The sequence below is a fragment of the Tigriopus californicus genome, chromosome 1, assembly GCF_007210705.1.
Source record: "Tigriopus californicus strain San Diego chromosome 1, Tcal_SD_v2.1, whole genome shotgun sequence".
Taxonomy (NCBI): Eukaryota; Metazoa; Arthropoda; class Copepoda; order Harpacticoida; family Harpacticidae; genus Tigriopus; species Tigriopus californicus.
This window is the reverse complement of record NC_081440.1, coordinates 15,303,212-15,316,612: the sequence shown is the minus strand read 5'-3', so window position 1 is coordinate 15,316,612 and position 13,401 is coordinate 15,303,212. Positions and strand designations below refer to the sequence as shown.

At 44.8% G+C, this 13,401-nt stretch overlaps 3 protein-coding genes across 6 annotated transcripts in view; 1 reads left to right on the top strand and 2 right to left on the bottom strand.

Moving 5' to 3' along the window:
* LOC131892167 (sodium/potassium-transporting ATPase subunit beta-like) overlaps positions 1 to 2,762 on the bottom strand; it is a 3,892-nt gene extending 1,130 nt beyond the window's left edge. The window contains exons 1-2 of one of the 4 annotated variants that reach the window (XR_009374538.1): positions 2,262 to 2,451; positions 287 to 1,719 (exon numbers count right to left, since the gene is read on the bottom strand). Coding sequence is in view for 3 of the 4 variants with exons in the window: in XM_059242087.1 (XP_059098070.1) it covers positions 715 to 1,713 (999 nt within the window). In the remaining variant the exon portion in view is untranslated. Of the gene's footprint in view, positions 1 to 40; positions 1,720 to 2,261; positions 2,452 to 2,474 lie in introns of those variants that run through there. The other 3 variants (XM_059242087.1, XM_059242158.1, XM_059241981.1) reach the window with 3 other exon arrangements.
* A 4,860-nt stretch (positions 2,763 to 7,622) lies between these two features.
* Positions 7,623 to 9,528, top strand: LOC131881469 (dnaJ homolog subfamily C member 27-A-like). The gene has a single exon (XM_059228351.1). The coding sequence runs from the start codon at positions 7,846 to 7,848 to the stop codon at positions 9,007 to 9,009; it is 1,164 nt and encodes a 387-aa protein (XP_059084334.1). The 5' UTR covers positions 7,623 to 7,845; the 3' UTR covers positions 9,010 to 9,528.
* On the bottom strand, positions 9,241 to 13,167 carry LOC131881478 (developmentally-regulated GTP-binding protein 2-like). The gene is made up of 5 exons (XM_059228363.1): positions 12,990 to 13,167; positions 12,750 to 12,910; positions 10,735 to 11,315; positions 10,348 to 10,549; positions 9,241 to 9,629 (listed from the first exon to the last, which is right to left on the bottom strand). Exons 1-5 carry the CDS (start codon positions 13,051 to 13,053, stop codon positions 9,543 to 9,545), a joined length of 1,095 nt encoding a protein of 364 aa, XP_059084346.1. The 5' UTR covers positions 13,054 to 13,167; the 3' UTR covers positions 9,241 to 9,542.
* Positions 13,168 to 13,401: the final 234 nt, after the last annotated feature.

The window sequence follows — 13,401 nt, the reverse complement described above, 5'->3', positions numbered from 1 at the left end:
GTTGATCAAACAAATTTGATGGTTTCGTTCTTTTTAACAGTTTTACCGAGACACTTGAGGTTTATTACGTTGAAGGACGATATGCCTCATCCCAAATGTGCGGGCTTTCAGTACAAATGATCAGATGTGATGCAACTCGACAATTTGGAACATCAAAAATATCTGATGGTTTGTTCAGATCGGGAGAGTTCGCAATTGTTTGTTGTAGCAATCTTGATTGCAAAAAGCTTGAGCGCTGTGAGGCTAGCTATCATTAAAGTGAAGGTTCTCGGCGAGAATGTTCCACCTCTTGCGGGAAAAGATGAGAGTGAGGGAAATGTTGACGCTGGTTTCTTGATACGTGAGGGATTGTTTTTCAAAAACACTGACGAGGAGTGGGTAAGGACAGGGAGGGAGGGGCGGAGGGGCGCACACGCAACACATATCGTTTCTTTTTGTTTTGTTTTCTTTGAGAGGCACTTGGGTGTTGATGGTCAATATGATCGAGTCATGATAGGCGTAGATGTCTCTTCCTCCTATGATGTGAGGAACACGAGTGTGCACTTGAAGGGATGTTTGGATGCTCAATCGCGTCATAGGATGTATCCTACTACTGAAGGCTCACTGCAGTAGCAACACATTCGTAGACAGAATAGAGACTTGTCAACTTGGTTGGGTGTGGCCCTATAATAAGGGAATATCACTGATAGGAAGAAATGAGGAGAGAAGGGCCTTTTACTGGAGCAAGATCTCGAAATGCACCAGACCAAGACGATCCTTTCGGTCGTGAGAGATATCTTTAGCCCATGCCTTGCACTCAATGTGGATCAATTGACCCACAGGCATGTTGGAGAACTTGACACCCACTACGGGGCTATGGTAGAGATCGGCAGGTTGATTGAAAGGAAAGTACTTGAACGGGATGGCCTGATTGTCGGGGAAATACTTCACATTCCCATCTAAAGCCTCCACATCAGCAGGATTCTCTCCCTCGCAATGCACATAAATATTGTTGGGGTCTTGCGCCACCAACTTTCTCACTCTGTCGGGCACGGGATCCTCTGGATCTTGATCATCATCGATGTTCTCGTAGGGTTGGGGAGTCCATCCAAAAATGCGGTTGAGCTTGACAAGAACACATGGAGAAACGGTTTCTTCGGCGCCATTCAATTCATAGCCATAAGGAAAGGTACCACATTCGCCCAGCACAGCAGTGTCAAAGATGCAACCGAGCTCATCCGACTCTCCATAGGCAGAGTCATCACAGTTCCTCTTGAGCGTGGTGTTGCCGTATTGCTTCAGGTACTTTTCGTAACGTTTGGCCCAATCGATGTTGCTGGTGGTCTCAAAGTCCCTGGAGTATTTCTCTCCTTTGGCGTTCTTCTTCAGCAACAGAATAGACGAGCTGATGGATACATCGGGCTGCTCAGGGCGCAATCCCAGGCCAGGGTTGGCCCCAATTAAGCTCTCAGTATCAATCCATTTGGGACGACCCTCCGGTAAGGTGGTGAAGAAAAGACATAACATACCGTACCAGAAGCAGGCCAAGCAGGAATAGTAAATGAGATAGAAGATCGTGATCAAGGCCCACGATCTCGGGGTACGGGTGCACACTTCACCGGTCTCCTTATCCCACAAGACATGAGTGTATCGATCGGCTCCTACCCTCTCCTTGGGTTTGAAAGCCGTGGCTCCCAATAATTGGGGAGCATCTTGGTCTTTGTCGGCACCCATTTTCCTCTGCAAAACAAAACGTAGCAAACTCTTGAGAGCGCGTCAGAAACTCACGGATCCCAGTAGATCTCCTCTCAGTTCCAAAAATCAACTACCGCACAATGACAAAAGCCAGGTAGTTTACAAGGGGCTTCTCGTGCACAAAACCAGCTTGGTTGGTGATGTGACAGAGTAATAATTCCTAGGTAGATGGGGGTGAAGAGACGGGAAGCAGTGGGGGTGGGGTGGTGGGTGATGGTTGTCGATTCCTGGCTGACACCACTACTCAACTTCTGGCGTAGTAGCCATACTGAACGGCTACTATTCCTTTATCGTCAAAGAAAAACCACCCGCTTCCTTGCCTTCCTCGGCTACAATCCCGACCAAAGACCAATGGAAACCAGGCAATGCAACAAGTGGAGAAGTCCACCCTTTGCGTACTACACTTTTCTGTCTTTCTCTGTGACTGTCAGTCCAATTTGACGGGAGCGGGGGTGGGAAAAGACTCCAGTTGTGGGGGTGAAGGGAGGGATGGAAGACTTGGGCCGAAGGAAGTGTTCAACACTCACATCCAAGAAAACGGTTGTTGGATGGATCTTCCTCTCTCTCTCTCACTCTCAATCCGTCCGTCAGCAAAGACTCGCGACACTAAAGTGAAGCTAGAAATGAGAAGCTCTTTTGAAGCGCCCTTCGTCGATAGTGGCAAGCCTAGAGAGTTCGTGCCGTAGTACCCCCGAAAACTCGATTTTCCAACTTTGATACACACTCAAACCCTCACTCACACGAATCCAAGTGGTGGCCTCTGAACGGGTCCGCCTTCTGGCCTATGTACGTAAATGCACCTAAACACAAGTGTACGTACAGAGTGAAAGAGACTACAAGAGAGCCCACCGATGACACTGATGGCCGCCTCGGAGACTCGGATTGGAAGCTGGAAGCTGGAAGCTGGAAGCTGGAAGTTGGAACCTCCTCGTTTCTTTCCTAACGTGCTAAGCGCCTGTACAAGAAACACACAGAGAAAGAGAGAAAAACGCGTAATGGCTTCAACAAGTTGGATTGAGTGTGAGGGACATGATGGCAATGTGCGAGCGGGTATCAGCGATCAACATTTGTTTCTAGTTTCCAAGACAAGCTTAGAACAACGTTTGTTGAATCTGTGCATTTTCATTCACTTTAAGTGACATGAAAAATATTGGATTTGTTTGGTCAGACACCGGATCAATGAAAAGGGACTGGATAGTGCATATTCTGGCATTCTCAGGTGAAGAGATTGGCTTGGAGAAGAGAGAATTTGGTAACCCTGTTGGTTCGGGTTTGGGAACAGTTGGAAATCCAAGCAGAAGGACCTGGAGGGCGCCATAACAGCTTCGAAAAATGGCGTGCCTCTTGATCATGGTGTACTTAGGTACAGTCCGTTCTATGCTGGAATCCTGGAGAGCGCTCCATGGCCAAAGAAGCGAGTCCTTCTTCTAGAACCTGATATTATTGTTGCTTAGTGGGAAATCTTCGCCAGGCATCGCTCCCTGGCAGGCAGTAGTTGCCACATACACAGCACGGTCGGTCGACGGCCTCCTCATGCCCCGCCGTCCTGTTCATGCAAACCACTCTGGACCGGTTTAGGCGGTTTACTGTGCTTTTTCCACTCGATCCGTGATACGCTCGCTACCAACTCTGGGGTGGCTTTATTCGTTGTAATACGGCTAGCGTCTCCATCCATGTGCACTACACACATACGTGCATACCTTACCCGTATGGGCCGTGTTTGGCGCTTTTGAATCCCATGGATGGGAAACGGCGGATCGAGCGACAAGTTGGTGCAAAAGCATAAATGGCCGTACCTTGTTCTGAAGATTTTGAGAAGAGTGAAATCGCATTTCCGATTGTACATTCTGAATAACTCGGATGAATTTCGCTCCATTGCTTCTTCATTTGTTTTAAGCATTAGTTCGGAGTGTAATATGACTCGTCGCATCAAATGAGTGCTTATTCATTCAGCGTCGAGTAGACCAGTATTTAGAGGCAATGCCTCTACTTGGAGACGTGAAAGAGACACTTCGCCATGGCCGGGCCAAATACTCTTTCAACTCCCGCTCTGAAAGAAGGGATCGTAAAACGGAAAACACGGAAAAATGTTGCTTCCCCAACGGCTTCAAGTTCGGTCTCCAGTCTCCTCTCTTTTCTATTTCCCGTGATACTTTCAAATTCCAACTCTAAACTGTCAGAGAAGAGTGGGGTCTGTTTGGATCTGGAAGGGAATCTTTAACACATTGAGGAAGATCAATTGCTACGATTCACTAACACCTTTGGCCCACACCTCTGTGTGTACTTTGAAACGAGAGGCAAGAAATTACCTAAACGGACTTTTAGAGCCACTTAAACTCTGTGCTAGATGCATTAGGTGGTGGAATTTAGATTTTATACAATTTTGATTAGGTATTCAAAGACTTTTAAAAGTGCTATACAGCCCGATTGCAATAATGATTTACGAAGTAACGGATAAGTTTAACAATCATTGAAGTGAAAAATTGAACGCAACTTCAGTGCAGTTTAGTGTCTTAAAGACACCTATGCTTGCTCGACGGCTACATTTACTAAAACCATTTGTGACCTATGTCACACGAATTGCCCTCCTGAAAATATTGATTAGCGTTGACGCATGATGCTCGCTTATTTTAGGGCCAAATAGTTCAATATCGCGAGCTTGAGCATGAGGCGTTTGCTCGGTAAACCCGGGCTTCAGAGTACACATCCAAAATGACAAGAACCCCTCGGAAGCGTGACCAAAGCAGGGAAACGGGGACGGATTATCCAACAATACAATCCGCACTGTTGCCTTGTTGCTTCCATTGAAAATGTGCGTTTGTACGGTTTGTACTTGGAGAGGCACTGAGAGAAAAAAAAAAGTGACGCTCCATGTGTGCGCTATTTCAACAGGATGGCTGGCTAACGCCATTCTAAATGAGGTAGCTGTGCGCTAATAGTCAGTCTTTCAGTTGAGGCAGCTCTCCTAGAATTTATGCACAAAGAGGCCTTCTAGGGCATCCACCACACAAACGCTCACCCTCAAGATCTCTATCTCAAGCGCGCTTCATTCTGGATGAAAACGCCAGCTTCGAAAAATGATTGAATCATGGAAATCTGATTTAATGATGATCCGTAATAGAAATTGCCGATGTTTATGATTTCCATCCCTGGGTAAATGGAGAGCTTCCAAGCAATCCTACTATTTACTGAAGAATAGAAAATGTTTCAAAGTCAAGACAAAAAGTCGATCCAATCTTGACTGAGAGCGATCATGGCTGAAAAGAAAAAAGAAACCGGTTTGATTGCCTCGAATTGAACACTTTCTTGAACTCGTGGTGGGCCTCCGCAAAAGGCTTGTTTTACTTCACAAATTACTGCTTTATAAATCATTGTACATGCCTCGGACCGCCTCACCGCGACTTGTTTTTTTAACGACTACTTCAAATTGGACGAAGAGCTTCCTCAGACCTCTAAAGGGCTGGCTGAAATTTGCCAAAACACAGATTTTTACCTGGGTATCTGATCCCGAAATTCAGGGCTTGGAAAAAGTGCCACTGTTTTAACTAGTGGAACAAGAAATTCAAAAGCACTCATTCATGGCACTTAGACTGGGAACATCCGCCCGCTCAAATCCAAAGTCATAAACAAGTCAAATGAAGAAGGCGCCATTGTTTTGGAATTCCTTCGTTATGTTCCAGTCTTCAATTAGAAAAGATAATGACTCGGGAGCTCTTCAATATTGGCTTGAGGAATGCTATTGTTATTGTCATTATTATTACTATCATCATCATCGTCATCCGCATCATGCGTTTCTTGGAGCTAGGATCATTGATTCATAATGAAGATCTTCCATTGCAGAACTTATATTCATCTTGGAGTAAATCAAACTCTAATCCCGGGTTGTTTTGAACCTGCAAGAAGTGATGCGTTTTTAATCACGTACCTTTGAATATTTATCCATTACAATCCGAGCTTACGTGCAACAAGCCCTCAACCAATGCCTGAAAGTACTCTATCACCGCTATGAACGCACAAAGACACGTTACCACGGATGCATTGGATTATGGCTGATGTTTGGTACCATGGCCCAAGCAAGCTGCGAATGTACACTCTACCAATGCTTGAAATGCCCCTCTCAAGCTAATGTAAACTCGTCACCCGAGGTGCAATGACAATTCTACCAACCTACAAACTCCTTTATCCACACAGAGTACGTTCATTTTCAGGCAAAAACATGGATGGAACCTGCGTCCTCTCTAGTCCGAACGAAGCAGAATTGTCTGAGGTCCGCAGCATCGGCAGAATCGACCTGGTAACAACCATCCCTCTTTACATCTTGCACAACGGCAGTGGGACAACCATTCGCTGGTTGGTTGGTTAGTTGATACCTCGGGTGGAGGGAGGTAGTGCTTGGAAAATTTCTACATGCTCGAATGCATTGCTTGGCGCTCCCTTGCGTATGTTTTGTATTATGTACTGTGGCATGCGGTACACTGTGAACGTAAAGTTCACGACCGTTGATATCACTATAATGTTTAAGGAATGCCTGGAGCTTTTGTGTCCTTTTGATAAACTTTGTAATCGCCGCTTTGTTCCGAAAACTATTCAAATTCAGCGTAATCTCAAACCAAATACGAGTGGGACGTAATGGATCTATTCAACCAAGTTCTAATTTGTTCAATTTTTTGACGCCACTAACTTGAGTCATTGCATTGGCTAAAATTTGAAGAAAAAAGGCAAATGGAAATTGTAGTTGTCAGCTTGGTTATCTTGATTTCATGACCATTTTTCGATTGCAATCAAGACTGCGAAAGACAAAATACATTGCCACTTGATGGGGCATCATGACTTTCTGGTCACAGTGTAGGATGTCCAAAGGTAAAGGAGGAAGGTCTATGCAGTATGCAGCTGCTGGTGGCGTTATTTTCTCCAATGGATACACAAGTGTTTCTGAGAGGCAAGCCGGTTCTATAAACTAACTCGTATACATTCTACCACCTCGGTTTGCAGATTTACAAATGAGCCCATGAAAAACTCAGGCATCAGCTGAATTTTAGTACAGTACTGGTTCAACCTAAGAGGGGGAAAATGAATCTTTTACTCTGTCTCTGTCAAATTCAATGTTCGAAGATGTGTTTTATTCATGATCGGGCAATGGTAATTAAACGAGGCTGACTTGGTCTTCCTTCGAGTATTTGGCTAACCCAGCTCAATCAATACTCCATGTAGCAAATATATCTCTCGTTGATTTTAAGCTCAACTCAAGGATAAAAACTGCCTGCCAGCACACAAGCCCTTGCAAAAGTGAGGGTAATTTCTTAGAGACAATGATCGCTTGTACTTGAATCTAAAGTAGGACAGAGTTCGGCTGCATTCTTGCTTGCAGCATAACACGCCGTCGACGACCCCCAAAGCATCAAGGTCTTTCAGCCTCTTTCACTCTCGTCGTTTGTCGTCCTTTCTCGCCGACTTGCATCAACCCTCCATCTACAACTAAAAACTGGAGACCAGAAACATATTTGATCGAACTCTTGCCTTTTGATACGCACTTCATGCCTGTATTCGGCAAAATGTTAGCAATAAATTCGAGACGATGAGTCAAATGGAATCCAGGCCGAAGACCAGCTTGTCCGCGTGAAGTATGTCTCGGACTTACTTCTTTCATCCAAAAATTGCAACCACTGCAACATTTTTAATGGATCAAAAACATCTGGCATTCCAAAGAGACTTTTGGAAGGTTCTGTAATAAAATTGGACAACGGTCTGCAAATGCCGGCTTTCGAGCTCTAACGGATCCTTACTTGACTCCTCTGTGGTGTTTCCCATGAATATTTCAGCTTTCACTCGTTCAAAGGCTTGCCTAGGTGGATGACTCTGGAGTACAAGGAGTGTCTATCTTGCTCAAGGCATACTTTAGTGGGTCTCAGGTTGCTCTCTCTCCTCTTGAGAACATACTCCTTCAGCGCCGTTTTCACATACTCAAAAAATAATGTTGGGAAAAACGACATGACGTCACTTGAAAATTGGGAACAACTTTCCTCGCTCGGCTTCTAAGAAGTGTGTTCGACGATATTTGATCCCGTTTTTGTCCAGATCAATGGACTAGCTAGTTCAAGTGTAATTGAAACCATGAGTGAGACGATCATTGCCGGGGCAGTGGGCCAGCCTGGACCTTCAACTCCAGTAGGTGGAGCTCCCACGCCTCCAATTAGGTCTTCCAAAACTAGTCCAAGGTCAAACCGGCGCTCCGTGAGTGTCCAACCTCCGCCAAATTCCAATTCTGTCAAAATCTCACCGGGTCACGGCGATTCAAAACCGTTGCGACTCCGGATCGTGATCGCGGGTCCGGAATCAGCGGGGAAGTCTTGCATCATTAAACGCTATTGTGAGAAACGATTCGTTCAACGATATATGCCCACCATCGGCATTGATTATGGGGCCACCAAGATATACATCGACAAGCGCGAGGTTTCCATCCACATTTTTGATACTTCCGGGGCCACCATTTTTCGCGAAGTCCGAAACGAGTTCTACAAGGACACTCATGGGATCATCTTGGTGTTTGACGTTGGGAATCGCGATGGATTTGATGCCTTGTGCCAATGGACTCGAGAGGTCTACATGGAACTCGTCAAGGATGGTCGAGACTTTGAAAACACTGTCGTGATGGTTTGTGCCAACAAATGTGATACCAAAGCCCGTCAAGTGGATGAGATCGAAGCCAAGCTATGGGCTGAACTGCGGGGCTTCCCGAGTTTTGAGACGTCGGCCTTGACTGGCCAAGGGATCAACGATATGTTCCACGCCTTTTTCTCTCAAATTGTTCGCATCCACGATGAAGGGAACAATGGATTGCCCAAGACGCCTTCCACGGCACGCAAAGTTCACTTGACCAAAAGCCCCTCCAATACATCCATATCCAGCACGACCTCGAATTACTCGACGTCGAAAATTGGCAGCAATAACAATCAAAATCATCGTCTTTCCAACAGTCACTTGCGAACGACAGCACCGCCGCAGAAAAAAGAACCGCCGATCGCAACGCAAACGCCGAAGGACTTGCAACCGAGTCGCGATCAACAGACCGTTATGGATCGTCTTCGAAGTGGGCGGGACCCCTATCAACAGATGGGTTTAGTCCCTGGGTGTTCCAAGGACGAAGTGAATCGTGTGTATAGGAAATTAGCCGTGTTGCTTCACCCAGATAAGACAGCCGTGGCGGGCGCGGATGAGGCCTTCAAAACCCTCGGTATTGCTCGGCGACACATTCTAAAGTTAATGGGCTCATTGTGATAAACGTATATATGAAGTAAGTGATAAAAGTCTATTCATATCCTACTCCTTCTCCATTGTATCTCCAAGTTTAAGAGCGTTACATACGTTTTGAAATAAAAGCAATTGAATACAGGACGCGACTTCATCTGGCAATGAGAAATCGGGTTCTTTATGCACAACAGAAAAAGGAGCAACTTGGAAGTGACAGCATGTAAATTGCGACGAATCGCACACAAAGCCCGAAAGAAGAACGAGACGAAGCCAGCAGAGGCTTTATTCATGCTTTGGAGCGTCATTATCAAAAATGTCGTCTGTCATCACTGTTATGATGATGATGATAATGGTGGCGGTGGTGATGGTGGTGGTAAGAAAACAAGATGGTGGCGAGAATGCTTCAAGAAACGTACGAGGATACACGTGACATCCAGAGTTCGGGTTGTCCATCCCTCTTCTAGCCGTACTGCTACACACGTTGGTGCTTTGTTGATAGCTATTGAGCAAACAAATGCCATGCTCCAGATTCTTGACATACGTACATCTCTCCACGGGGATTACTTCTTGACGACTTGTATCACATCCTCGTCGTGCATGATATGAGATAATCCCACTCTTTGAGGGGAATATTTCGTGCTGGTACCCTGGAAACGAGAGCAGAAGTTGTAAGAATTATAATCAGACTTGCCACCGCCAAGTTAGCGGTGTTATCAAATCAGCAGATTGGAAAGTGCAACCGCGAAGGAATTTCGTTTGCTTCCATTGTGAAATTGGAGCTGTTTGCATTGAATCCTTGTTTGGAAGGTGAAACAACCCAAACCTTGCCATCTATCCTTGATTGAACAGAACTTGCTCTACGGTGTCCGTGGTGACCGAGAAATAAGTCACCGCAATTTGGTCCCTTTTTGTGCAAACACAGTTCTGAGATCAGCGAATTGCGCATCGGAATGGAGAAGCCAAAACCGCAGAAGTATTGGAAAATTCGTTTGTTTCTATGGCCATACAATGTCATTTTGGCGCCAATATCAACTCAAGTCGCGTCTCAAAAATCTTTATCACAAGAAAAACGAAAAAAAAAATCCGATGATTTGTTACTAGATTGGAGTGTGTGAGTAAGTGATTTGGGGAACATCAGTTTCCCGCTCTTTGACATCGCTACATTGATCTTGCAGAAGGATTTTGGAGGGCAATGAGTAAACTAGAGTGATGTTTCATCCTATTATCAAAGCGATGAGGAACGACAGAGACTCCCAATTACATATAAATGAAGATGAATGCGGGAAAAATTCAAGAGGACCGTATAATCCGAGTTCGTTTCCAGTGCAAGGAAACGCGTCTCTCTTTCAACGTGTGTTCACTTACCCAAACCAAGGCATATTTGAAGACTTGTTCTATGGTGCGATGAATGGCATGACAGACATGCTTGACGGAGACACCATTCCGCAAAATAATAGAATCATCGAAATCGGGAGGACAACCCGGTTTTTTGGTGTAAACACGGATCAGGTTCAGATGCTCCCACAGGCAATCTTTCAAGTAGTCCAGGTTCAATTTCATCTCGCAACTGAAACACACATAAACAGTGACAAGGACTTCATCAGATTGAACCAGGAAAACCTGATGTGTCTTCAAGAGATCTTCGTTACGAAACCCAATTTTCTTGGTAGCTCTAGTTTCGAGCAATGTAAACAAGTATTCATATTTTCGCGCCTTGCGGGGAGATTGACAAAGGAGGAAAATTTGACCCACCTTATGACCACGCAATGCGGTTGACGGGCCAATCGATTCACCTCTTCTAATGGGATCTGATCGATTTTATTGTACACGTACACGCAGTTCAAGTACATTCGATTGCCTAAGATGACGTCAATGAAAGCATCCGCGCCACAATCTTCTCGGAATAGAACCTCTGCATTGAAGATCTTGTACTCGTGCAAGATCATTTGGGCCAATTTCTCGTTCATCTGTGTCAATGGCACCGTGGAATTGAATGAGATTCCTCCGGCTTTCTTCTGTTTGAAATAGATATTGGGCGGGAGGACGTTAAGGCGAATCCCCACGCTCTCGAGCTCCTTTTCCAAGAGATCCTTGTGGATGTCCTTCTTGGTGGCATCAAGGATCATGAGGATCAGATCGGCCGTCCTGGCCACAGCAATCACCTGACGACCTCGACCTTTGCCCTGAGAAGCGCCTTCAATGATTCCGGGCAAATCCAACAATTGGATGTTGGCGTCCTGGTACTCGATCACCCCCGGGATGCACGTGAGGGTCGTGAACTCGTAGGAGGCCTGGGCACTCTCTGTTTTGGTTATGGTGCTCAACAGAGTGGACTTGAAAAAGGAAATATAATTTGAAATGAAGTGCTGTGAAAAGAGAGTTCGTCAAACCATACTTTTGTAAAGTCTTGAAATGGGATTTCTTTGCCATAACTCGCAGCACGATCATATATACAAAATTGAACACAGTGTTGTTACACCTTTAATCATAAATTGGCGTTGAAATTACATTGCATATCAGAATCATTTCACAATATCTGTACCATTATCACTGGAGTGTGTAGCATAAAAAGGGACCCAATGAACTTGAAGATAGATTGAATGATGACTTCAATTACTTCTAAATTAGTTATTAGTTTCCAATTCAATCAATAATTTTGTGCAAATGCATTAAAATATATCAAAGTGCATCCGTTGCCTGTTTTAAAAGTCGACTTCTCACATTTTTCTGGTTTGGACTAAAGCCGCAGCAATTGCTGATATGATAACCAAAGTTTTTTCTTGTGAAATATTGTTTAACATTCACAAGCTGCGGCCTGTTGGACATGGGTGCATTAGACCTTTTTCAGCCAAATTGCTTAAAGAGAACGAAATTGGTACCAAAGCCCTTTGATCGTCACTTATCAAATATATTTGGCCAACATGAAGAGTTTTGAAAAAGAAAAAAAAGTGCAAGAAAATGAAAGTGGTTATAGATGATTACTGGGGAAACAGCCACAACATCTAGACAAAATCTATTAGGGTATGAGTCCTCATTGAGTCCGGTTACATTTTCCAAAGCAACTAAAAACTATTTGCATTTTTGGAGCGTTTTTAAAAATTGATTTCCTTCGAAATAAAAAAAACGTATTCAAAGGTTGAATTTATTTTTCAAGCACAACAGAAGCGATAGATCTTTCCCATGTGAAACGGGTTCTGAAGCTAACTGAGATAGGAGTGCCCATGAGAATGACAAACTATATCCTCTCCTGAGATGCCTTGATTATCAGATTAGGATCAACAGACTTGGCAGGCCTTCTGCTCAGAAACACATTACAAGATGTAATTAATAACGAAAATGATTCAATCCGAGGGATATAGCAACTGAAAAAAAACCCTCCAATCCTCGCTTTTTTTACAAAGCATTGGTATCGAAATGTTGGCAGCCATGAAGACCAATGTCAAAATATATACTTAACTATCATAAAATAGAGATATTACGAGACACCATTGAGATTGTCTCAAACTTATTTCCGACGCTCAATTTAGATATTTCGGATTAAGCGATTGATTGGCAACCTAAATAAGAAACGTCAATGGCGAGCGGAACAATTTTAGGGGTTACGGATTCTGAGGTCCAATTCGAACTGCAGTCCTAAATCAATGGCCCAGATCGGTTTCCAAGCACGGGTCTGGGGCTGGATAGTGCTTCAATCCTGTTCGATCTATCCACTCGGTGTCCGATCATTTTTTATTTGATTTCAAGGTGCATCACGATCTTGGACTTACTTTTCCGACAGATGGAAATCCTATCATGGCCACGCGAGCATCGCCCGACTTCATCACGTCGAACCCATCGCCCTTTTCTCCCTTTTTCCCCGTGGGTTCCAGCAATTGGGCCCGATACTTGGCCAATTTGGCCTTCAACGTACCCAGATGGTATTCCGTAGCTGTCAAATAGAATCCGATGGTCATCCCTCATCATCATCAGAACATCCATCAATGGCTTGCTTGGGCCGGCATGCATACCTTTGTTCTTCTGCGTGCGAGCGATTTCGCGCTCAATCTCCTGGATTTTGTCAAGGATACCCATGGTGCTGTGGAGGATGGATGGATCGGCAAATGGGACAAACTACAGTTCCACACTGACAAGAGATCAAAGCGGTTGGCCAACAGCCTCCAGCTACATTCAGTGCATGCTGTTTAGGTACATTCAGACATGGGCTAAAAGGAGACTGGAGTGTCAACGTGAGGCCCTTTTTTCACTCAGCGTGACTCTAGCTCATGGGGCGATTATGCTCAAATGAATGAGACAGCTCATCACGAAAGCACGAAAGTCTATGGGCTAAAAGATGGGTATGTGAAGTGAAGATATTTGTGGTTTAGGGGCCTTGATCGGTGTCGGGGCGCACTCAAGCCGGGCCTGGCCATGAGAGGCGTT

Excerpts from the sequence above, each read along its gene's own strand:
- LOC131881469 (XM_059228351.1), top strand. The coding sequence starts at position 7,846 with ATGAGTGAGACGATCATTGCCGGGGCAGTGGGCCAGCCTGGACCTTCA.
- LOC131881478 (XM_059228363.1), bottom strand. The coding sequence starts at position 13,053 with ATGGGTATCCTTGACAAAATCCAGGAGATTGAGCGCGAAATCGCTCGC. Across the intron at positions 12,911-12,989 it reads TCGCACGCAGAAGAACAAAG|CTACGGAATACCATCTGGGT; the intron begins GTATGCATGCCG and ends TCTATTTGACAG. Across the intron at positions 9,630-10,347 it reads TCAAATATGCCTTGGTTTGG|GGTACCAGCACGAAATATTC; the intron begins GTAAGTGAACAC and ends TCTCGTTTCCAG.